The sequence below is a fragment of the Lissotriton vulgaris genome, chromosome 1_1 (genome assembly GCF_964263255.1).
Source record: "Lissotriton vulgaris chromosome 1_1, aLisVul1.2, whole genome shotgun sequence".
Lineage (NCBI taxonomy): Eukaryota > Metazoa > Chordata > Amphibia > Caudata > Salamandridae > Lissotriton > Lissotriton vulgaris.
Window position 1 is genome coordinate 1,546,151,526 of NC_141685.1, and position 26,664 is coordinate 1,546,178,189.

General features: G+C 44.3%; 1 protein-coding gene across 1 annotated transcript in view; it reads right to left on the reverse strand.

The window, feature by feature from the left end:
* Nucleotides 1-26,664, reverse strand: part of CEP290 (centrosomal protein 290) — a 1,386,965-nt gene that overhangs the window by 1,351,826 nt on the left and 8,475 nt on the right. The window contains exons 2-3 of the mRNA XM_086918001.1: nucleotides 3,559-3,684; nucleotides 913-990 (exon numbers count right to left, since the gene is read on the reverse strand). Coding sequence (XP_086774127.1) covers nucleotides 913-990; nucleotides 3,559-3,660 — 180 coding nt within the window. The 5' untranslated portion in view covers nucleotides 3,661-3,684. The remainder of the gene's footprint in view (nucleotides 1-912; nucleotides 991-3,558; nucleotides 3,685-26,664) is intronic.

Sequence of the window (26,664 nt, forward strand, 5' to 3'; positions counted from 1 at the left end):
AGAATAAATGAAGTGGGGAGAGAATGCAGTGGTCCTGTAGATCACGGTCTGTTCTTGACCTGATCCACAGGGGAAGTCCAACATGATTCTTAACTGGGAAACTATACCATTGCAAATAAGAAAACACCCCAACAGCAGTCAGAAACTATTGATACATAACATTCTTGATTACAAATGGTAGGGGACTAAGCTTTCTTGCACCATCCTGATTCAGAATCAGAATGGGGGGGGCAAAGGGGGGTGCAGGAGGGGGAGGTCACAAAAGTTACTTTGTGAATGGGAAAGGATTTTCCAGCTCACAGAATAACCATTGTACATTTCAGAGCACTGCTTTGTAGTTGCAAAGTCTGATTTTGCCAATTCTAGACTTGGTGGCTAAAAAATAGTTTTGTACATTGGGCTCTTGGTACTGTAAATAAAGTTCTCCCCCCTTCAACAAATGGGAGACTAGTGTATCAGGCCTAACCTACGCATGTGGGGCTAGAGTCTGTTTTCTCGCCAAATGCACCTTTTTTCACCAGTGAAAACAGACTCCTCAGTCAGGCATGGGTATCCTTGTATGGAGCATAATTTGCTTTTATCAATGACCAGTTAGGTTAGTCTAGGTAAAGGTACACAGGGTTAAACAATTGTCTATAATTAAAATTCCATGCCTGTTAAATGACCAGTGACAGGTCCAGAAAATATCAAACAAAGAGCAATAAGAATATCAAATTGGAGCTATAAATAACAGCATTTAATTGCATTGATTAAAAGTGTATAGGTAGAAGAGTGGAGATAAGAATGTACCCAATCTGATTTTATGTTTGATAAATTACAAAAGCACAAACCCTCAAGTAAAGCACAAATAGAAGTACATCAATACAATACAATTATTATGTTGCATTTTGTTGAGGTACACTTGGTACAAACCTTCATTAAAGACTGGGTTATTCTAAAAAGCTGCATAAGATGTTCAGGACTTTCACCATTCAAGCCTTTGGTTTCAACCTGAGGGGAAAAAACAGTTATAGCATGATGTGTCAAAAACACACAAGTGGATATACCACAAACATACAGCGATGAAAAGACACAAGAGAGTGTTTGGATCATATGTGACCTTAAGTCAACCACACTGCGAAGCATTCGAAGTTGTAGGATTTCTTCCTTTTTTAAATTTAAGATCCTTTTATCAGAAAACTCAAATAACACTGTTACAGAAATGCTACAAGAAGATAAGCATGGCAATAAAAGAATTAGAATGAGATACTGATGAAAGAGGAAGAGGAGCGCTCAAAAGAAAAGGGATAACATAATTTCACATGTTACATAACTCATGACGTTAAATATCAAAGAACATTAATGATGAAATATCAAATGACATCATTGATGACATAATACAATGGATATGAAAGTTTGCTATTCACTTTTCATACGGGAAGATATTCAGCAAAGGACACAACAACCCAATTTTCCATAACATCTGTGGGACTAATGGGCATTACCTTCTGGAACATCCAGAATATGAAGCATATATATCGACCTACCCTCCCTCTGGAGATAACCACACATTTATCGGGCAAATCATGAAGTTCAACTCTTCCAACAATAGAGAAGACAATAATCAGATTTTTCTTGGTGACTTTAACATTCACTGAAATGACACTAATGTCTGCTTGTGAAGAGCTTTGAGTCCTTCCTTTATGACCTCAACCTAACTTAAGCCTTCAATAGCCCTACTCATAATAAAGGGGTCACTTTAGACTTAATCACAGCTAAGGAGAAACCCATACAAACTGATTCTATCCTACCATGCGACTGGACTGACTACCATTTTATCACCTTCTTTATAGCTGAAAGGGAAGTTATCTCCAGGGGACAACCTGAGAAAGCCAAACATTGGGTTAGAGAAACAAGTAATATCATCCCAATTTCAATTTCGGCTATTAGTAACTGCAGCCTATTCCTTCCCAGTAACATGTATGACACACAGGACCTCGCCAATCAATTCATCACCTCCATGCCAAACATCATGGATGCCTTTCCCAACAAACAACTAAAGAGAGTCCCAATCAAAAGACCCAACCCTTGGTTAAACTGTAACCTTAATGAGGAGGGTCACTGTCTCAGACTTGCAGAAAGATCATGAAGACTGGCCTCCTATCAGATGAACCTCAATCTTCTGCGGCAGAGACAAAGTGCCTACAATAGACAAATTTGAAATTCCAAAGAAGCATTTTTCCGACATCAGCTAGACACTGCAGAGAATCAACCCAAAATAAGGTTTGAAAAATTTCAAAAGGCAAACTAATTGGAAAAGCAATTCCCCTTCCTCAGACAATAAAATTATCAAATTGCGAAAAATTGCCTCCTTTTATGCTGAGGAAACCAAGCTAATCAACACTGATCCCCAGAACACTATGAAACTCGTACTGCTCAAAGCCCTCCCAAACCCCATTCCGCTCGTTCAGAAAGATGCTTTAGATACTTTCCCCATAAACTAAAAATAAAAAATGCCTCTTGGACCATTTTTTAAATCTTTGTTGAAAGCGATATCTTAAAACTATTGGCATTTCTGACACACTCCAACCACTTCCACGTTCGTCTACCCCAAATTCCTCCATGAGACCCAACACTTCCTGCTCCCCTTATGGACCAGGATTAACAATGCCTCATGGCTCCATAACAGATTGCCTAAAAAGTGGCCAGGTTACCCCTACCTTAAAAAACCCCAACTCAAACCAGTCTGACTCTAACAACTGTTGCCCAATCTCCAACATTCCAAACTTGGCCAAACCTTTGGAAAAATGTGTGTATCAACAGGTTTGCAGTCATATCAAGCAATTCCAACTCCTCACCCTATGCCAATCTGGTTTCAGGCTGGACACAGCACTGAAACTGCCCTGGTCCACATAGTTGAAGACTACTATTACTTGATCACAATGAATCTTGCTTAGTAATCCTACTTGACTGGTCAGCTGCGTGTGACACAGTCAAACATGAGACTCTTATGAACCTCTTAGAATGAAGGGTGGGTCTCTCCTGTGCTGTGTTAAAATGATTCTCCTCGTTCCTACACAACAGATCCCAACACGTTTTGATCAACTATGCACGCTTGGATCAGTCACCAATCAGCCCAACATATTAAATGTTGGTCTGTAGCACAGCCAATGAAAACTATTTATTTTCTATATAAGAATGGCCAAGGACCCCAGAAATTACACACACCCTCCTCATGTCTTACAAGATCCAGGACATTGCTGAAATGGGATTTCTGATGTTAGACATTATCTTTTCAAAACATATGTTGGAATGGCAGCAGGGGTCAATACTACTTAAAAAAAACCCTTCGGTGCTCACGACGAGCTCAGCTCGTCATGAAGCACAGTGCTCGTGTGCTCATGACGAGCTGAGCTCGTCATGACCACACCCATTTATAGTGGTCCTCAGCACAGGAGAAAAATATCTCTAGCAGCAGATGGTGTTAAGGAAACCCTTTTATAAGAGAAACACAATGCAAATAGATAGATAGGTTACTGTACTGAAGCAAAATCAGGATATCCATAGAAAATGAGATACCTTGGATAATGAGTCAACAAGGTTGTCTGCCTCTTCCTCCTGGCTAGGGAGGGCATCTGGGTCAACCTTCATCAGCTTTCCCCAATCTAAATTGGGTGGCATTTTTTCACTTTGTAAAAACACAACCTAAAAGATAAAAACAAAGAAAATAAAATGGTTATTATCTGAAACAAAAATATCTATTTATATAACCACATGACTAAAAAAAAGTCAAATAAACACATTTTAACTGTCTTTGAATGTGCTTGTGGAGTCATTTATGTTACTTTATAAAACATTTGCACTATTAGGCAAAGCAAAAGGAAGGCAGGAAAAATGTGAGCTGTAATATAGAGCAGAAACAAACATTCACCTCAGTGACCTGCATGCCATGCATCAAATACAGCCTTTTCCTAGGATATTTCACCCCACAATCCAAGCTCGTGCATCAGCTGTGGGTAAGCCATTTTTTAGGTAGCATCCACCCAGAAAGCGCAGATGTATGGTTTGCTAAAGATATTTTGGGGGCAGACTTAGGAATAAGTCTAGGTGGTGAACACCGCTCCGCTCGTGGAGTTTTCGGCACTCCGCGTTACGCGGAGCTCACAGAGTTCAGAAAAACTCCACTCTGCATAGCGGAGCAGAGTTTTTTCCTCACTCACTATCATCAACGTCAAGTTGGTGAGCGCGAGCAAGGAAAATTCACCTCCGGGCCTGATTGTTCCTCGTTTGCAATCGTCAACGTAAAGTTGGCGAGCACGAGCTTGGAAAATCATCCTCCGGGCGAGATTTCTCAACATGAGCAGTCCGATTTCTCATTGCGAGTGGTGGCGTATGCTTGCAACCGCTCGCATTTAGAAACCATCTGTTTGTGTTGAGAAAGCTGCCGCTCGAGTAAAAAAATTGTCTTGAGCGGCAGAAAGGAAGCAGCGCCTGCTTGCGCTGTGCATGGTTTCGGTCACAATGATTGCACAGTGCGGAATAACACCCGGCGCTGAAAATCACTGTGAACGGCATTTGTCTAATGCACTCTGCCGCTTGCGGAACTCCATGTAGGGCGGTGGAGTTTTTTTTGTACTACGCCCAGGCTTACTTAAGAATACGTTCCACCCATTGTTTACCATTGGCTTTGTGGTTTGTAACTCACATTTTATGGCTTTCTACTTACTGACTTTATTTGCTTTAGGGTGTCCAACATGAGTTTGCCCCTCCCATTGCCCAAACCATGTTTACTGTAGTCTTCAAAGATCTTGCTTTCTATAAACAGGCCATTAAATCTTGTTCTTATCTGGTCACATTTGCTGTGCATTCAAAGACAGAGGTCAAATGTAAAGCTGTGTCTTCTGAGGTATTTATTTTGCTTTCACTGACTTCATAGTGAGAGCTTTTATAGGAAAGAGGAATGCAGATTATTCTCCCCATGGAGTCCTGGTAATACTCTTATGCTCTGTGTACGAGGCTGTAACACAACCCTTAAATAGCACAGCATGTAATATGCGGATGCCAGATTTTTATTTTTGCTAAATAGGTTAATGGGTTAATGCTTTTAACATAGAGATCCTTTTGTTACTAGCGGTTTTAAAAACAGTAATTCTTCTAATACAGCACAGTGAGCTACCAAAGACATACGACTCCTGCACCTTGTAACCCTCAGATTTTATGCAACAAACATATTGTACACTGATTTACATACTTACATGATTGATTGTCAATGTATAATATGTGTGTTATGTAAAGCGCTCCGACACCCTGTACTGGTCTGAGTAGTGCTATAACAGGAAATAAATTGTGGTATTTGCATTGTTATTTGTGCAAATACTGGGACAGACCAACACATCTGACATTCTTACAGCGCATGTATTTTTTCTATATACAGGGACTGAATAAAGTCAAAAGCATGCCTCTCTGAAGCACCTGTTAAGTGATAACAAGCTGTGAGCGTTTCTTTCCCCTCCTTTCCATTTGCAACGAAGTGTGAGCATCCAGACCACACCCAGCCAGGATCAGACTGGAACAAAAGGAGGCCTGATGGCCCCAGAACTTTGGCCTTTATCTTTTGCACAGCTGGAGGTGAAAATAAATTAAAAAAGCCTCCTCCCCACCTGCATGTTGCTGCTAAGAATGAAAGCAGACAACAATGCAGACGATGCTAAAAATGTCCTGATGTATGAAATTTACACTAGGACAAGTTCAGCATAGGCAAACAGACAAAGTTGTTCATCACAAACAACAACACAACATCCCTGCCCTTCTAAGCACCTCAAACCACCTCTTTCTTCCCTAAACTTTGAACACAGCACTTCCAGGAGCTTACTTTATTTTCTAACAACAAGTGCAATGATACCAGGACAATAGGAACTCATAGAAGCATAAAATCTACAATGATTCAGTTTACTTTAAAAAAAAAATAATTTAAAAAAACAATTCCTTAACGTGCACTAGGGGATGCCACACACCGCTTATACCAGAATATACATTTTGACCCTAGCTCCAAGTTAAAATACAAATTATGGGCTTTCATGGCTATTGTTTACTAACGCCAGAACAATCAACCTGTTTCGGGGCACACGCAACAACAACAGACCTCTCTCTTTATCGGTCATTTGGAGTTACACTTAACAGACAAGACATTACATTTGTGCAGCTGGTACAGTGGCCCCATGCCCAACAGAAACACAATGAACATGAACCACAAATTCATTTCACCGATCTACATATTCCTCTTCTCTCTAGACCAGGGGTCTACAACCTTTTCACTAATAAGAGCTACTTAAGTTCAAAAAAATCATTTGAGCTACTAATAAAATTAGTGTAGTAATAGCAGCTGTATCATATGCAAGATTACTAGCAGTGTTCAATCCATCATTCCTTGATCCAAGTGGTTCCTCGGTGGTCCTTTGGGAAGGGTCCTAGAACAGTAACAATCTAACTGCAACTTACCCTGTGTTATCCTATGGACGTTTGACCCAGTGTAACCACTCTGCACCTGGGTGCCTTGGGGTCCCTGGCTACTCACCTTGGGTGGTTCCGTGCTTCACCTGGGGATCCTCCAACATTGAGTATTATGTGACTGTTAGACTGGGCATTTCTTGGTGCGATTACCACAGACTTGTTGCCTCTACCTCCTCTATTTTTGATGCTGTGATGGATTGCGTTTGACTGGCTTAGATGCTTTGGGCACTTTGGCACTGCTAATCAGTGTCAAAGTGCAAGTGCTCCCCGTGTAAAGTGTAATGGTAATTGGTTGTCCATGATTGGTATGTTTGCCTTACTAGTAAAGTACCAACTAAAGTGCACTATGTGTGCCAGGGCTGGTATTGCAAATGCTACTAGTGGCCCTGCAGCCCTAATTGTGCCACTCACACCTGCCACTGCAGTGCCTGCGCGCGGTTTGTTAAACTGCCTTGTTGTCCTGACAAGTGCACCCACTTGCCAGACCTTACCCTTCCCTTTATATGCACATCAGACACCCCTATGGTAGGGAAGGTACTCCCCCCTCCACCCTGGGCAGGGTGCGGTGTATGTGAAAGGGAGGACATGTACTAATGTGTGTACCATGTCCTGACAGGGAAAAACTGCCAAATTCTTTTTTTCACTGTTGCAAGGCCATCTTGCTCATAGGACAAAATGGGGAAGGCTGTGTAATATGTTTCCAGCCTATCTTCCCATAGGTTTAAGATGAAGAGGTGAGGTTTAGTGTATCTGAACTCACAATTTAATAACACATCTTTTTGTGAAGGTGGTTTTTGAATTGTGTGTTTAGAAACCACGCTTTTAGAAGTGGCTGGTTTCTTTGTTCTAACAATCCTGTGTCTCTCTGCCTGTTTGTGGATTGGCTGTCTGGATTTGAATGTGATAGGGTCTGGGAAATGTATTGACCCAGGGGAGGAATAGGAGACAGCCACAGGCTGACCAGCATCTGGAGTGTAGCGGGGAGGAGTATCCCCTGGAGGTGAAGAGGCCTGGGCTGCTGCCATAAAACAATAGCCCTATCTCCTGCTGAGTGATTGAGGCTTCAGACCCCCACTAATCAAAAGAAGAAGGTATCACTGGCAGGGAGACACCCAGAACTGATTTGGACAGGGGTCGGTGCACCCCTGAACACAAAGACTTCAAAGACATTTAGGGGTATAACTATGGGAGCTGAAAACCCTGGACTTTGGACTGATCCACACTGAAAAGGATTGAAAACTACTGTGCGGTCAAGAGGAACTTCTGCCAAGGAAGAACAGCTGAAGAGAAGGACTGGCCCTTGCTGTGTGCTCTGGGGCTGGCCTGAAGTTTGCTGATTTAACAAAGGAAAGGCTAAGGGACTTTGCTGTGTGCTCTGTTCCCCTGATTGAAGGACTTTGCTGTGTGCTGTGTCCTGAAGTAACTTGTCCCTAAGGGCTCGAGGAGAGCTGGCTCCGTGTTGTGGAAACTCAGGAACATAAATGTTTCCAAGTGTGTCTCAGCGACGCTGTGTCCGTGTGCTTTGTGCATCCTGAGACCATTGTGAGGATTGTCCTGTGATCGTGTATACCCTGAGTCCAAGTGAGTCTCAGCAACGCTGTGTGCATTTGCTTCGTGCAGCCTGAGACCTTCGTAAGGATTGTCTTGTGATCGTGAGCACCCGGAGCTCAAGTGAGTCTCAGCGATGGTGTGTGTGTGTGGGCCCTGTTGCAGCCTGAGACCTTTGTGAGAAATTACCCCGTGACTGTGTGTCCAGGAGCAGTCTTGTTCTCTGCTTTGATCAACAGCTTGACCAGAAGTGCTGCAATCGTCATTGCCATCGGCCGGGACCGGCATCCCCAGAGGAGCTGTGGGAATTTGCCGCTGCCAGCCCAAGCCTGCCTTTGCCAAAGAAAGACCACAAACCATCACAGTCGGGGGTCCAAGTTCCACTGCCCAAGCCGAAGCCGCGATCGGTGCCAGAGTACATTATTTTTGCATTATGAACTGCCTGATAGTTGCATTACGAATTGCATTATTTTTGCATTATGAACTACCTGATTGTTGCATTACAAATTGCATTATTTTTGCATTACGAACTGCCTGATTGTTGCATTATGAATTGCATTATTTTGGCATTACGAACTGCCTGATTGTTGCATTACGAACTGCATAGCATTGCATTAGGACTGCATTGGATCATCAAGAATTTCTCATCAACACTGCAAGAACCTTGCTGGCCCAATAACCGGCAAGGTGAGATATTACAAATATGCATATGTTGGATTTTTATTGTGTGGGCCATCGTACATCTTTATTTTATAAACATATAATTGTTTTTCATGAAACTTGTGTGGAGTCCATTTGCGGTGTCATCACTGGGTTACGGAGTTTGTGATTGCAATTACTTTACACATTTTCCTTGGCGACAAGCCTGGCTGATCGTGCCAACCTACCAAGGGGGTCAGCAGGGGCTATCTGAGAAGGTGTCCTTCCTTTCCCTGACTTAGAAGCAAGGGTCCCTATTTGGACTAAGGTACCTACCTCAGCCAACTAGAGACCCCCAGTTCTAACAATTACATTGGCACGTGGGAGGCCTGCCCGCTAAGGGTGTTCCGACGTCGGAAACAGTGCAAGCTCCAGACGCAACTTGAGTCGCTGGCTATCCTACTAGCAAAGCGAGGTATCACTATGCCCGGTCGGGCTCAAGCAGGGCCCCCAATAGCAGCCTGGATAGGTGCGGTAAGTAAATGGGGCACAGCAGAGGAAGACACAATCCGGCACGAAGTACTGAGTGTGCACCAGCTCCACATTTCCACAGAATGGGCAACACTTCTTCAGCATTTCCGACAACAAACAGAAGAAATCCAACCACACCCGGCGCTACCAGCTCCCACGGGAGAACCAGACCAGGCCCCTGCCTATTAAAGCCCCCAGAGAAACCCTGTCACCGCAGAGTCCCCAATACACAACAAATGTACACGTACCCCAGTCACCCTCCCCTCCCTCACCAAAGGATGGAGCCGTCCCACACCAGAACCGACCCCGTAAGTCCCACAACATAGTCACAAGAACCAAACATTTGTCCGCTCAATTACAAGACCATCCCCAACCACTTACCCTGGTTCATTCCCAAGTTAGTAACCAGTTGATTACACTGGCAGTTACACAAATCGGACAAATTACAGGAAGGACAACCCATTTGGTGCGAAAAAGGTCACACTACAATATTCCAAGGATCTTTCTTATTAGCAGCTTACAGCCATTCTAGCTAGTACTAATCTCTCATAGTGCTATGTAAGGACAACTGATACATGTGATGATCTTTCAATGTAAAAAAACAAACGAATAACATGGTTTTAAAAAAAAGAAAATACATGGCATGTTAGTGTGCCAGAGATGTGCATGATATGTAGGTATGTCACAGTTTTAAATATAATTAATTTGCCAGAAATGTGCATGCTTGCTTTGTTGGTGTGTCACAGCTATTTATGTTAATTATTTTTGTGTGTTATAATTTTTTGTTGATTGAAACAGTCATACAATGTGAACACACTTTGAGATAAGAACATATCAGCACTAAACAGTGCAATACAGTGCACTAAGGGGGGAGAAAAAAGAAAATGGGGGTATGGAAGGGAATCAAGGTGCAAATGAAACTAATAATGTTATTTTATTGCAAGTGAGCTATTATACCATGTTGGTGTGTCACAGTTGTGAATGTAGTGTACGTGTGTCACAGCGTAGCATACCATGTTTGTGCATTATGTGTTTCTTTGCACTATGGGTGTTGTGTTTGCAAGATTCTCCCATGGTCTGTCAGTTAGTGAACCAACAAATGTCACCAGTGTAGAACTTATGATGGATTTCTGATTCACACAACTAAGTAGTAGTCCGGGAACAATTATCAAAGAAACAGATACTGTGAGGTAGTCAGAACCAAGAGGGCTGTTTTCAACAAGAGTAAAAGGCTCATCAGAGAAAGATCGCTGGTAACGGACAGCCTAACAAAATCTTTCAGATATATTGCTTTTATCAAGGTGATCAAAGTAAGCAAGAAAACTCAACAATGTCACTTCTACAGGTTTGCGCTGCAAATGATCACAATAATGATGCAGTAACCGTAAGAGGATTTATAGGTTTACCAAGAGTTGGACATTAGATTTTATTTATTTATTTAAATATGAAATTTATTAAGCACAAGCAAATGCCCAAGGGCGTCTCGGCGCTGTGAACGGAGGCAGACCAGAGAAATTGCAGTGAAAATTATTGGTTAAATAACCAGGTTTTTATTTTTCTTCTGAAAACAGCGAGAGTGGGGCAGGATCTGATGTCCATATCAAGGGAGTTCCACAGTTTAGCTGTAGCGACAGTAAAACGGCGGTCACCCCACAAAGCTGTTTTAGTCCGGGGCACGGTCATCAGCAAGGCATTCATAGATCGTAGTGCTCTATTTGGGGCATAGAATGCCAAGGATTTCAAGAGAAAATGGGGCCCCAGTTTGCATGAGGCTTTATAGGCTATGCAAAGTGCCTTAAATTTAATTCAATTTTTTACCGCCAACCAGTGGTAGTCTTTGATCACTTGGGAGATTGGTTTGAACTTTGGGGTACCAGAAAGCATTCTTGCAGCTGCGTTTTGTACAGACTGTAGCTTATGAATAACTTTGTGCTGGGCATTGATGAAGAGTCCATTGCAATAGTCAAGAGATGACATGACAAAAGCAGTGACCAATGTTTTACCTGAGTTGGGGGGAAGGAAAGGAAGGATTTTCTTGATGGATTTAAGCTTGTAGAACGAGGTTGAGACGATAGAGTTTGCATGTGCCAACATTTATAAAAGACAATGACACAAGCCATTGAAAAATATGGGCGGAGCTTCAAGTCCATACCTGAATTCAGCATGTCTCAAAGAGACAGCGCAAGCGCTGCCTAGGAAGAGACCTAAACAAATAATGGGTTGTGAATATTAAAACAGTATAAACAGCATTTGAAACATATAGTGAATATCACAATGAATAACACATAGAGAGCAATGGTCTCAAAAGTGTGAAGATGCGGCAGAAAATTATTTCTTGAACCAGACACCATCAAAGAGGCTTCAAAACAATAAGGGTGTCCAATCTGTCTTGTCAGCCAAACATATAATGCATTAAAATCATTTTAATAAGCACCTGAATGGTCTTCCAAGCAGGTGTAGAATTCTCACAGGGGCTAGTGCAGCAGGTGAAGCCGAAAATTATTTATCAGTAATAGCAGCGGATTATTTCCTAAAGTGCTAGTGCAACGAACATAGCAGCAATGTATTCAGTAAAGGCAGCAACAAAGTATTCCCTAGAACAATCACCATCAAAATTGCATCACACTAAGATAATTTGTTATTACTTTACTTTATAAGAAATGTTGGGTGCATATGTAAAATGACCTCAAAAGCCCCCGACAGGGCATGTGGACGAAATAATAAAAGGTCTGAAGATAAGCAGCCATGAACTGAGAGTCATGTGGGTGGCTAGGTCATTTTTGTGCTACTTGCCAATGCGAACCCTTACTGAGTCATTTTCCCACCATTCTGCAACATCTAACAACTGCCAAGGAGTGGTCTGCGTTTTGTAGTACAGATGTAAAGGAAGTGCTGGACCTGCAACGTAGTGTACCAAGTCTCCCTCCTTCTCCCACTGAGTATTCAAAACAGTGAATAAAGTTGATGCGGTGAGGGCTAGATCTCTATATGGTCCACCACTGATTGTGATTCTGCCCTGACATCCCTATAAACTGAAGTCACTATTGGAGAGGTGCAACAACTCCCTGAAGGTGAGGAAGGTAGTGGTTAATGGTATGACAAAGTCTATGTACCTTCATTATGTTGTACAAGAGGTTTACAGAGTTTTAGGCTGAAGCCAAAGATGGGGAAAGATATTGATTTTATATTGGAGTAAACGACCCTAAATACACACTAACACTGTTCGATTAGCACAAATTGCAAGAATTTCTTACAGGGACAAACCCTTCAGGAGTAGAGAAAACAAAGGGTGAATACACTTGAAAAAGAATGTCGGTCAACAGATGTGAAGTAGTGGATACTGAAGATGGGAGAGGAAATCACTTAAGCATACTGATGTTCAAAGCAGCAGCAGCTCATAATGATGGGAGTGGTGCAATACCCTTGAAAGTCTCTGGAATGGTTGCGAGTGAGCGCAATGCACAAGTAAAATTAAAGTAAGTGCCCACGGAGCTGATGAAGTGAATAAAAGTGAGAGACAATGCAACACAAGACAACATATATTTTTTATAATGGTATCTGGAGTTGTTTCGCGAAATTTTATAGAATATCCCTTCATGAAAGCTGTCTCAATATTAATTATTTTGGGTATTGTTTTTACTATGTTATGGCTATCAGCTGAAACATTAAAAAACTGAATTGAATTAAAAGATGAAAAGAACAGAGAGTTAGGTCACCTGTTGATTCTGTCCTGGGAGCTTCTATCACGACAAGAGATTTTTAGCAGTAAAGCTCCTCCTCTATCAGTAGACAACGCAATCAATTTGCAAAGCTCTGAAGATTAAATGACAGAAAGACCGAGCAGAAAGGAATTGCTAAGTGCAGAGATGAAATCGAGAACCCTGAGAATGACTCTTGCAGTACCCCCATGTAGGTATAAAGGGATGAGGAAGTGCATAACGAATCAGTAATGTGCAATGTATCACTGAAGAGGCAACCTCACTGCAAAGGATGATTGACGATACAAGGTACAGAGGTTGTAGTACTAGTCCAGTGGAGCAATGGCGGAACTCTAGTTCCACACCTCACACCAGTTCTACTTAGTAAGTTCGCTGTGCAGCCAACCCCAAGGCCAGACGTTGCATGATGTTACTGTGCTCCAGATCAAAGAATTACTTATTTATCAAATAAGGGTGCGCAGATCATGAAGTCCATTAGTCAATTAGTGATGTGTAAACCCAATTTCTTTATTCCAATTTTGTAAAATTCAGCAAACTAAGAAACTCCAGCCAATGTGTTTCATTCCCATACTGGGAACTTCTTCAGGGCTGAAAGAGTGACAAACAACACAGATATTACATTCAAATAGTGAAACACAGGACTAGACTAAAACACATATCGATACGTTATAAAAATACATAAATAAACAGAATTCCAAAAACATGACAAAGATATATACAGTCCTATTAAAGCCCAGTCAGGACTCAGACAAACACAAAAGACCAAACATGTTAAATGCATATTGAATACCAAACATTCATAGGTGTTCAAAGCAACATGGTAGCAGGACAAGACTTCATCCACGATGCAAGGCGCATAAACTGCACATATTTTATCATAACCAACCTCTAGCTTTAACACAGATCGAGTGTGGTTTGTTTTAGATATTCAGTAAGTACAGATGGGTGGACTAGATGACAAAATATCTGGTATAGATAAGGGAGGCAACACAGCATTTCTTACCAATGAAAAATGACAACTGGAATGTACCCTCAGTGTTGGCGTTCCGTAGTATCAAGAATGGTGGATTCTCCCAAAATCAATGTACGTCCATATGTATGCCTAAGAAACGAAATATGGGATTCAAAAGCAGGGCAAGGCGGGTGTGTATCCCACCTCGTCAAGGCCGTGTTATCAGGTGTCCATACCCCCAGAGTAAACAACGGCAGGGGCATAGGTCCTGCCCCCTTGTACTCTTTTCACAAGCCCAAACGTTCAAATATAATACATTTAGATATTGTACCTCATAAACCGTTCGTTCCTTGTAAAGGTTTTTATTGGTAGCGGTCTCGTGTACTGCACTGGAGCCAAACCGAAAAATAGCGGGTGTGATAAGCCCTGCTCTGGGAGTGTGAGCGCTATGCACTCACACTCCCAGGGCTTCCACTTTGACATACCCAAAAACCGTGCTGGAAGCAAAGACCCTTATGGGTCCTTTAGGGAAACGTGGGATGTCTCAATTTATAAGTCACTGGTCAATAATTCCTCTGGCCTCTTTTCAGGACTGAAGGCAGGGAGGGAGGTATGGCTGGGTCTCCAGATGAAAGTGACTGGAGAGCTAAAAGTATGGCTCCATGAGTGCTTCTCATTTCCTCATGATTCCGACCTGTACAGCATAAGTATTTATATGTCACTTACCTCAGTCCCAAGACTTTGTGATGGACACAGAAGCTCCATGCACCCACATGCTTCTGTTGCCCAGAGATGAAGTCGGGGTGTCCTGTCATTCCAACATACTGGCTGGGGATTTTTACCACCTTATCGAAAGTTCTTTGAATGTCAATAGACCCCTCACCCCAAATTACTATGTTGAGCATCCAGGAGTACTTGGGAGGCTGCAAAGGAGAAACTCCCCTAGTCTGGATGGGAACCACAATTGCTAAAAGAGACATTGTGAGGCACTGGAGCTCTGTGACTCCTGCCCTGGTTGAGTTGCGTTTGGCCATGGACGGGTGCATGAAGCCATATGGCCCTAAAAATAGGTCGAGAGGCTACCCCAAAAACATAGGGAAGTTTGGGAGAAACAGTAGGCTCATGATGTCTTAGGAGGACAATGTGCAGAATGACTCATGATGTATGCCGATTGCAAGAAAATGTATGCTGTGGTTGTTCTGTTAGTGTAAGGTCACGTCAACAGTTCCTCTTCGTGAATTAGGATGTAGAATTTGGGCAAGCAAACTTCTGTCATATATTTTTTTTCTAACGGTAATTACACTTTTTTTTTTAATCAGGCAGCTGTGGATTAACTTGATAAAGGCTGATTTGTGGATTTTACAATAAAATGTCATTCAGAGCATGATATGGAATTGAAATTTGTCACTAGTAATATCAATAATCAGTAAGAAAAATAACACAAGCCTTTCCTGAATTCTACACACATTAAGATTCTTGTAGGTTCACTGCAGGCCAAAGTATGACCGCTTAAAGTACTGTCACGTTTAAATTGTCCTTATTTGCCCCCAGGTGCCGGGCCATCTGAATCTTGTGTGGATTGTGTGAGCCATATAAAGATTACATTAGCTCATAGAAAAAACATAGGCAATTAAAAGGAAAAGTTATAACCTTGAAAGTTTCCTGAACAGATAAGACTCGGTACAGTTTCCATGATGTAATACTTTATTTTACACAAAAGTGGCTGTGACCCATGCTGTACTACAAACCAGGCCCGCTGCAGGAGGCATTCGCTAAAATGAGCCCCTATTGCACTGTACAGGATTAGGCCCTGCACGTTGACCATGTGAACAACACATTGACACTACATTAACTTAACAGGGTCACAGTTTCGGACTGTTCCTCGCCGTCCTAATAGTCCCACCAGTACATGGGAGTGGTTATTGGAGGTATTGGAGGAAGTAGTGGAACGATGCGCGTGTTACACACACATTTCCAAAACTTCCTGTCACAGAAATGTGAGGAAATTCTGTATTTTCAACCAAAGTTTGACATTTTCAGGGCATTCTATGTAAAAATAAATAAACAGGTGATGGCACCCACACAAGACAGAACATCCAGGACTCTCCGGTGTCTCTGGTTTTCAGAAATGTTTTGGGTTGGTAGTATCCATTAAGTGCCGGCTGACCCAGTTCCCAAATACTGCAGCCACCCACATCCTAAAAATCTGCCTAATATCCAGCTTCTCTCTTGAGCTTTTCAGTTGCGTTCTGGGGTTAGGGCGACAGGCCCATTCACTCTTGTGGGGTGCCATCTTTTGTTGATTGTGCTGGTATGTCCTGTGTTCTCCCCGAAGGATTAGGCCACTGTGTGCTACAGCGTCATTTCCAAATGTTGTAAGTGAAATTCTAGTTATTCATTGTCAGCCCATGGCATAGCTACCCTTCCACTGTGAAGAGTGGGGGCAGATGACGATTTCTCTTTTATCAAAGTGTATTTTTTTTTCCGCTAGAAGTGCATTCCTCACTAAAGATTTGTATCAGAAGACAGGACGGGATTTTCTAGTTTCCCCCTATCAAATATATGTATTCCTCTCACTCTAAGCCCTCGCGATAAACACTGAAAGTCAAATAGAGGAATGGATGCTGATCTGTGGCCTAGTTTACACGTATGTATGTATGTATGTATGCATGTCTGTCTGTCAAAGATGCGCATTCAATCCTTTTTTAGTTCTAGAATAGCGTGCTAAAAGTGCGCAGATGTCTTGTCAGCAGGTAGTAAGCGCTCTATCAATACAATAAAGTCAACGTCAACGAGTGATAGGAGAGGTTTCTGGACAGTTAATGCATTGTGAAGTAGTGTTCTTTATACAGTTGAGTCTTCAACTCTTCTAAATTGGAGCACCAATGGGGCGGTCCTGATGGACACTGGGATGTTCCAGGTCCTGGGGTCATCCATAGAAAACACGTACTGTTCACATGCCACTGGGGATGCCCAAGTGATAAAGATATGCGTGCCTTTGAAACGTAATCAGCGAGGAACGCAGCAAAGGACTTTCTGCCCCCATCACAATCTGGGCTGTACCTGAAATAATGGTCAGCTCGGTGTAACGCGGGATGGGACCTGACGCTCAGGGACGAGGGTAGCGAATTCTGTCACCACGAAGAATGATCCCCTCTCTTACTACTAAAACAAATACGTGACCCTTGCACTCAACGCCCCACTCCCTCCCCGGCATCATGTGCGCATCTGATATGTACAGATGTAAAACCGCATTTAATCACCCGAAGATGCCAGTAAATTGGAGTTATGTGAAACGAAGCTGTCATGACGGGTCCCATCTGTGGCCAGTAGGGGTAGTGCCTGCCTGTGTTTTCTTACCGGTTGGGTCTGCACCTCTGGCTGTCTGCAGATACATTTGCGGGTGACCGTATACCTGGCCGCACAGCACCTCTCTGGAGCCCATTGCTCTGGCACGGGCAGACTGGTGCTGCAGAGATATTCCGCCATCATGAAATACATTATTTTAGATTATGTATCTACTTATTGGCGCCATATGTACAGTAGAGTCCTCATTCATCACAAGTCTTGTATTCAGACCCAACAGAGCACCAAGTAAAATAAACAAGCATTGGCTGCGCGGCCGTGAAAGTAACGCGGCTGTGAAAGCAAAAGTGATGGCAGGGACGCGCTCAGTGGTGGGAGAGGGGCAGAGCGAGGCACTTGGGAGAGCAAGGCTTAATGAGCCATGAAAGTCACATGGCGGCTGCGCACATGCACACGCGCGTGGCCGCAAGCTTGAGGCCAGGAAAAGATTAAGTTAGCACTTTGAAAAGCCACTAACTAAATGTCTCGAAGAGCAGCACGTGCGCTGGCTCAGCGAGACCTAAAAAGGTTATGGTACTAATTGACAATGGATCCACTTTCAACATCATGACAATGAGCCAGGTCAGAACTTTGAAGGACTGATCATAACTGCAACCCACACAAACTCAAATATATATGTCCAAAGGTGAGTCTCAATAATTCTACCACAGAAGTAGTAAAATCTTACCCTTAACCTGGAAGAAATGGCTGCAAATTTGGCCGAAACTGAACATATTGCACAAATATCAAATAAGGCATATGCTCATGAAAATGCGGTAAAGTCACTTTATGGATTAACAGGTCAAAGGCACTTTAATTATCTCCTAACAGTACACAAAATGAAGATTCTGTCAACTATTTATATATGCTAGAGACAATAAATATTAAGCAAAAGCAATTTATGCATAAGTTGGAAGGGAAGATTCTTTGCACTATTTGCACTTTAAATTCCATGGTCTTGATAGAAGCCCTAAGGCTAGAATTAGGTTTGGTGAGCACTTGCATAAAAGGACTATCCGCCATTCTAAAATGGTATCATTGTATTCTACGTGCCAAGGAAAAGTCTTTAATAAGTCTTATTGCCACGGAATGTCTCCTTCCTACTACAAAGGCCAGTCCAATTTTTAACTAATATTTTACCTGCACTTCAGCACTTTTCTGTGACTAGATCAGATATGAACTATGTTCGCTCTAAAAATGTTTTAAACCTTAACATGGCAAATATATTGCTGAAGAATGATATGGTTATTGAGTGTGCCACTCAATCATGTCAGTCAGCAGTGCCCCAAGCGTATTTGTACTGGAACCTGGAACACAGGGTGCAAAGGTGTAAAATGCTTTGTAGGTTGAAATATTTACCGTTAAAAACTGTACGTGGCAGAATGTAGTTTAGGAGGAAAGAATTTGCACTTTATGTTAGAATGGTGCACAGACTATCGAACATGTTCTATTTATCTGTCCCGTTTTAAGGGTTTACCAACAGAGATTTTTAAAACCAAGCATTTGCAATGCAATAGGTCTCACTTCTGCAAGAGTTTGAGATATTCGCATTGTAAATGACAATGCCTTTTATTTATGTGTTTTGAAAACTTGCAAGAGGTGCGTAAACATGCACTCGCTACTTATATCCTTTGCTTACGAGAAGCAAGGCTGGCAATAACTGCGCCTCTTTTACTGCCAGCCTTGCTTCTTATAAGCAAGGACTATCTGTACAAAGTGCGTGTTTACGCAACGCTTGCAGGTTTGCAAAACACAAACAAAAGGCATAGTCATTTACAATGCCAATAGCTCAAACTCTTGCAAATGCGAGAACTATTGCATTGCAAATGCTTCTTTATGTTAAGGATCAGACTCAGTGTGAAAGTCAAAGAGAAATGTAATAAACCCATGTGCAGAATAACAAGAGGAGTGGGACTAGACATAGTGACAGGTTCAGCTTTCTTTTTTCAACAATTGAAGAAAAAGTATGGAACAACAAGTTCAGCAACCACCCAGAAGGATAAAGTGGAGAAACAATTGAGATGTGAGATTGTAGCACACTAGTATTCAGGTTTAAGAACCTTTAAGCAATAGGAAGCATGTATGTAAAAAATAGGATAACTCCAGTTTTGTGATTCATGGGACAGAGAGTGTTCCATATTGTTTTAGATGCTAACTGTATATCCGGTAAAGGAATTAGGAAAGAATAATAAAAGAGTTAACCAAGACTTTGAGTGAGAGACGATAACAACAGCATAACAGTCAAATTCCATTCACCAAGGATAATTTAAATATTGGACTTAAAGATTTTTTATCACAAATGATATACCTTCTAACGGACCTGCATCCAGAGCAGGAAGTTTACAGCTTCTGTTACACTATACAGTTGTTATCAGTAAAAAGGACGCCCTTTGGATTAGCATCCACAGAGGCTGTTTTATAGAGATTCGTCCTTGAGTTATTTATTAAAATTAATTATAAGTAAATGGCGGCAGCATTTACTTTTAAGCTGACATCTTAGTAAAGAAGACGACAAGGGAAGAACTTGATAGAAGATGAGGAGGCTGGGTGAGTATGTAAGGTGGGCTGGGGATGGGCCACGGGAGGGCCGATGTCCTTGGGGAGGGAGAGGCTGGGGTGGGGAGTCAAGTCAAGTCAAGTCAAAATTTATATAGCGCACTACATACCCAGAGGGTCTCAAGGCGCTTGAGGAAGGGAGGGGAATTACTTGTCGAATATCCAAGTTTTAAGTTGCTTTCTGAATGCTAGGTGGTTCTGAGTGAGGCGAAGGTGAGTGGGAAGTGAGTTCCAGGTTTTGGCTGCCAGGTAGGAGAAGGATCGTCCTCCCATGGTGGTTTTGTTAATGCGAGGTACAACAGCCAAGGCTTGGTTGGAGGAGCGTAGCTGGCGGGAGGGGGTGTAGAAGGAAAGTCGTGAGTTGAGGCATTCGGGTCCAAGTTCGTAGAGTGCTTTGTGTGCGTGGGTTAGGAGGCGGAATGTTATCCTCTTATTGACGGGGAGCCAGTGGAGGTTTTTCAGGTGACTAGAGATGTGGTCTTTACGCGGGATGTCTAGTATGAGTCTGGCTGATGCGTTCTGGATGCGTTGGAGTTTTTTCTGAAGTTTTGCGGTGGTACCGGCGTATAGGGTGTTACCGTAGTCCAGGCGGCTCGTGACCAGTGCGTGGGTGACCGTTTTTCTAGTTTCGGTGGGGATCCAGCGAAATGTTTTTTTGAGCATGCGAAGGATGTTGAAGCAAGATGATGAAACGGCGTTGACTTGTCTGTTCGTAGAGAGTGAGGAGTCAAGGATGACGCCCAGGTTCCGTGCGTGGTCCGTCGGGATGGGTGCTTTTCCAAGGGCCTCTGGCCACCTGGAGTCATCCCAGGCTGAGGGGGAGGTACCTAAGATAAGGACTTCTGTTTTGTCTGAGTTCAGTTTCAGACGGCTGTGCTTCATCCACTCGGCTACTTCTTTCATTCCTTCATGTAGGTTTGTTTTGGCAGTGTTAGGGTCTTTGGTGAGTGAGAAGATTAGTTGAGTGTCATCAGCGTAGGAGATGATGTTGAGGTTGTGTTGGCGTGCGATGGTCGCGAGGGGGCTCATATATACGTTGAAGAGGGTGGGGCTGAGTGAAGATCCTTGTGGTACGCCGCAAATGACTTCAGTGGCCTCTGATTTGAATGGTGGAAGGCGGGCTCTCTGAGTTCTTCCGGTGAGGAACGAGGTGATCCATTCCAGAGCTTTTCCTTGGATTCCGATGTTTCTGAGGCGTTGTAACAGGGTGCTATGGCAGACTGTGTCGAAGGCTGCGGAGAGGTCAAGGAGGATGAGGGCGACTGTGTCTCCATTGTCCAGTAGAGTTCGAATGTCGTCTGTTGCTGCGATGAGTGCGGTTTCAGTGCTGTGTTTTGCTCGGAAGCCGGACTGTGAGGAGTCGAGGGATTTGTTGGTTTCGAGGAAGGCGGCGAGTTGGTTGTTGACAGCTTTCTCGATGACTTTGGCCAGAAATGGAAGAAGCGAGATGGGGCGGTAGTTTTTGAGTTCAGTGGGGTCAGCTGTGGGTTTTTTCAGAAGGGCGCTGAGTTCGGCGTGTTTCCAGCTTTCCGGGAAGGTGGCGGAGTTGAGGGAGCAGTTGATGACGTCTCGGAGGTGAGGTGCAATGATGGAGTCTGCTTTGTTGAAGATGTGGTGAGGGTATGGGTCTGTTGGGGATCCTGAGTGGATGGAGTTCATCAGGTGGATGGTGTCCTCAGTGGTGATTGGGTTCCAGTCATTGAGGATGTTCAGGGGGGGTGAAGGTGCGGCAGAAGGTTGGGTGGGTTGGTCTTCGGGTTGATTGTCGAAGCTGTTGTGGATGTCTGCGATTTTGTCGTGGAAGAACGAAGCTAGGGAGTCGCAAAGGGTTTGAGAGGGAGTGATGTCGTTGGAGTTGGCAGTAGGGTTGGTAAACTCTTTGACGATGTTGAATAATTCCTTGCTGTTGTGGGCGTTGTTGTCTAGTCGGTCTTTGAATGCGGCTTTCTTGGCAGTCCGGATCAGTTGGTGGTGTATGCGGGTGGCGTTTTTGAAGGCGTCCTTGGTGTTGGTGTTTGGGTCTTTTTTCCAGGCCTTCTAAAGGGAGCGACAGAGTTTCTTGGATTTCTTAAGATCATCGTTGAACCAGGGGGTGTTTTTGCTGCCTAGTTTGATTTGACGTTTTTTCAGGGGTGCTAGGTTGTCAGCGCTGTTGGTTAGCCATTGAGAGGTTAATGGCTGCTTGGTTGGGGTTCGAAGAGTGGGCAGGGGGGTTTTGAAGGAGCGAAGAGGAGATCTGGTCGATGGTGATTTTGTTCCAGTTTCTTCTCAGAGTAGGTTGAGGATGGTTGTGGGATGTGGTCTTTTTGTAGACAAAGTGAACGCAGCTGTGGTCCGTCCAATTGAGAACTGTGGTGTGGCTGAAGGAGATATGTTTGCTGGAGGTGAAGACGGGGTCGAGTTTGTGACCTGCGTAGTGAGTGGGGGTATTAACAAGTTGTTTGAGTCTGAGGTTGGCAAGATTGTCTAGAAGGGTGGTGGCGTTGCTGTCGTTGCTCTTTTCCAGGTGGAAGTTGAGGTCTCCCAATAGAATGTAGTCCTCGGAGGGGAGGGCGTGTGGGGTGATAAAGTCAATGATGTCTTCACTGAATTGTGCACGGGGTCCTGTAGGTCGGTAGAGGAGGGTGCCTCTGAGTGTGGTCTTGGGGTCGGTGTGGATCTGGAAGTGAAGGTGTTCGGCGCTAGCGAGGTTTACGTCTGAGCTGGTTGAGATGCGGATGGAGTTCTTATGGACGATGGCGATGCCTCCTCCTGTTTGCTTGGTGCGGTCCTTACGGATGATCTTGTAGCCTTCCGGGATGGCAACGGTGATGTCTGGGGCTGAGGAGGCGTTCATCCATGTTTCTGTTAGGAAGGCGACGTCCGGAGAGATGGTGTCTAGAAGATTCCAAAGGTCGATGGCGTGTCTGTGGACCGAGCGAGTGTTGAGCAGGATGCATTTTAGGTGGTTGGTGTCAGATTTATGTTTGGTGTTAGTGGATGAGGAGTTGGTCTTGGTGCCGTCATATTTGCAGGAGTTGCATGTGAAGGGTCCATGGGTGTGTCCAGGTGCGGCTTGGGCGCAGTTGGGGAGACGGCCGGGGTTTAGGGCTACGAGGGTGGAGGCGTCGTATGTGATGCGGGAGGGGTGGATGGAACGGGGGCCAAGGGGTATGGCGCTAGGCGCGGTCTGGGCGCGGACGGGCGTAGACGGGCTTACCTTTGGCGCACCTTCGGCGCGGCCGCAGCGCGTGGACGCTGCGCGTTGGGGCATCAGTCATAAATGGAGAGAGGAGGGGGCGGAGCGAGGGAGGGGCCGCAGGGAGGTGTGATCGTGGTGGAGGGGCGGGCTGGCAGGCACAACAACAAACAAAATGGCCGGAAGTCCTAAACAAAAACACTACCAGATCGGCAATCAGGCAAATGAAACATGCAAGTGGGCAGAGGCACAGCTAAACTTGTAAGCGGGCTGAGACAACAATAGTCACAAGCGCAGCAGGCAATTTGCTTTGAAATTCGCGGTCTGCAGGAGGAGAGAGTGGGAGAAAGTGACGGAGGAGGCTGGTGAGGATGTGGGAGGAGAGCGCAGTCCTTGCCTGGACTGGGGAACAGCCGGGTCCTGTCGAGGCCCGGAGACACACAACGCAGCAGGCTGCCACACACACACCACACCTTGCACAAATGCTGACTCGTGCTTACACACACACTGACACTCTCCCACACACAACATGTTGACGCGCACACCATAACTTGCACACACACTGACACTCATGCACACACCCATACTTGCACACAAGCTGACTTATGCTTGCACATACACACACACCGACGCGCTCATGCATGCACCCACAACTTCAGACACACCGACTCATGCTTGCACATACGCTGACATACCTGCATTTTGCGCACACACACAGACTCATGGTTGCACACACACACAGACTCATGGTTGCACACCCACACACACACACACACAGACACACCTACAGCTTGGCACAGCCAGGGCTCTCACAAGCTGCTCCGCACACACACTCACAGGCAGGCGAGAACACGCACAGTCAGGCATTGCACACACATGATACTCAGACCGGCAAACGCATCCCACAACTGGTCTCACAAACTGACACATTCAAACACACAGACGCCCCAAAGGGCACTCACACACAACCGGGTACAGCGGGCCGCATCCAGACACACCAACCTACCAGAGACTTGCACCGGCATGCCACAGACTCACCCACCTATCACAGAACCCTCTAGACATACTGACCTACCATGCACTGGGGTCTCGAAATCCTCTTCCACACCATGTAAATTCAGCACAGTATAACGCGCACACAGCATTGGTTTGAGAACCACTGATTTAGAAGTACTGCCAACCAAATGGAAACTGTTATGCACCAGACGTGCAGAGTAAGACTTTGTTCCCTGCACTGTGCATGTGCGTCAGCCGTTTTAAGCCTCATGCAGTTTGACTTTCTCAGTGTGCCCGCAGTTTTCTGTAGAATTTACTTAGGTATGTGACGTCTCTCAGCACAACTTCCATCACTATGCGCGCGTGATAACTCAAAGTTAATTGCTTTTATCTGGGAAGTGACCGGCTTGCGAGAAATTTCACCCAGATACAGCTGGAGCAGTTGGGTGAGATCAGCAGGTGAGTGATTCTGTGTGCGCGTGCCGGGCAGATGTGGATATAGGCCGAGCACGGTAAGGGTGGCTGGCTGGTTGGTATGAGGGCAGGGGTCCTGTTCTGATAAACACGCGCGCTCAGCTCAAGATGTCCTCAATCCCCTATGAGTCGGGAGCACTGGCACATGTTCTTCCCTTCCTATGCAACTCCCCCTGGTAGTCTTTGGAACAACATAGTATCGCATCACGCAGGGGAGAAATAAAATTGTAGAGTATTCAAACAATCATTTGTAACCACCCAAACGCGCTCTAGGGAAGCTGGACGGGGGTAAAGGGTCAACGTGGGTAGTGAAGACGTCGAAGGAAGGAGTTGCCGTTTGAGCCCATTAGATGGGGCGCGTTAAGATTGGTGACGTGGTTGAGACTGTGATTTGAGGCCATTTGAACGGTTGTTGAGTGGTAGTGTCTGAACCGCTACGATGGCGTGATGTTGTATAGTCTTGTATCTGCGCTTATCGGGAGCACAAAAATAAACAAAGAGTGGCTTATTGGCCTAAACTAAGGGATGTGGTTAGGCCGGAGCAGCTACGGGGCGGCTTTCATGTTAAAGCAAACCAAATGCGGCGTCCCGCGAGTGATGCGAGCGTGTCCGTGTGGCGTCGGGCTGTGTAGGCGAGCGCGGTGGGAGCGCGCAATGGCAGAGAACAGACGGCGTGAGCGTGCACATGGGCTGTCCGGGGGAAGGTGCACATCTCCTGTCGGGTGTCCAGGCGAGCGCGGTGGAAGCGCGCATTGGCAGAGAACAGACGGCGTGAGCGTGCACATGGGCTGGCCAGCGAAAAGTGCACATCTCAATCTCCTTTCTGAGCCAAGTCGCCAACAATAGATCTCAACTAGGCAAGCAGAGCATGGCACTGCATCGCTAGGCGAGACCCAAAAACATGGAATTACAACAGCTAAGGCTACTATGGAGGTGATAAATTATCCTGCCAATGAATTAATGTGCTGTAATAATATTTAGTTCTTTTTTAAGGTTGTATTAATGGATATATTTGATATATTGTAGATTTCATTGTAAGATCTAAATCCCTAATAAAAACTTGAACCTTGAGTCTCACCCCACCAGCTGAAAGTAGTCTACATGGACTGAATCTCTAATTGGCTGGGTGAATAATGAATTCATCTAGATGGTACTCAGTGGAAGAGTTACAACTAGTACAGTTTGAGCTCAGGATGACATAGCAGTAATACGAAGTCAGCCTAGCACATTTTACTTTAGTGAACTAAAGGATAAAGAACAAGAAAGGAAAAACTACAAATTCTCCCATTTGCATCCAGTTTTTTTGTTTTACATCAGTGCATTTAATTCCATTTCAGCAAACAGGTTGACCAAGACATACAGAAGTTGAAAGGCAAAGTGACTGACACACTTGCTATGCCTAATCATCCTCACCACGGAGTCCAAGCAGCCTATTCTGTTGACTAATCTAGTGTGAAAGACATATGAAGTCTACTATTGATGCCATAATGGCAGATCGGTGTGGGACCAAATGTCTCTTCAAGACGAATCAGAAGACTGGGTATCACCAGTTAGACTATCATAAACAATCCGGTACATATCCTCCTTCTCAACCCACTTCAGGATCCAAAGATATAAGCCACAGAACTTCAAAGTATCCTCCAAAGCTGAATTCCTTCAATACACGGCTCTGGGGATCCACAATAACTTGCTAGGCATCCTCAACATCAGTGGTGGAATACAGATATATGTCCACATAATAGGTTTGTGCCACTCTCTGGCACCTGCAAAAAAAATAAACAGGTTTGCCTATACTGAGAAAAGTGTGAATTACACAAGTTAAGCCGTGAGTTCTTTGAATGTGTGTTTGTTGAGGTTAGAATGATGACGAATCCCCAGCATGTATTAAATAAAAAGAACACAGAGGGACCTCTTTGCAATTTTATTAGGATGGTCAAGTAGGGGAGGATTCATATCCAACCTTGCCACTATGACTAAGTGAGCTGCTAAACTAGATACATGAATGTCTCTAGGAAGTGAAGAGCAACCTTATCACACTACCACAAATTGCATGCTGACTGAAACCACCATTGCATATTTTGATCCTTAGAAAGGAAATTAAATGGTGGTAGAGGTTAGACCCTAGGGATTGGATGCTGTCCTACTGCAGACAGACAAAGCAGGACATCTAACCAGGAGGCCATAATTCCCACAGGAGAATGCTATTCACAAAAAGGAAATGGTGTTGAGAACCACAG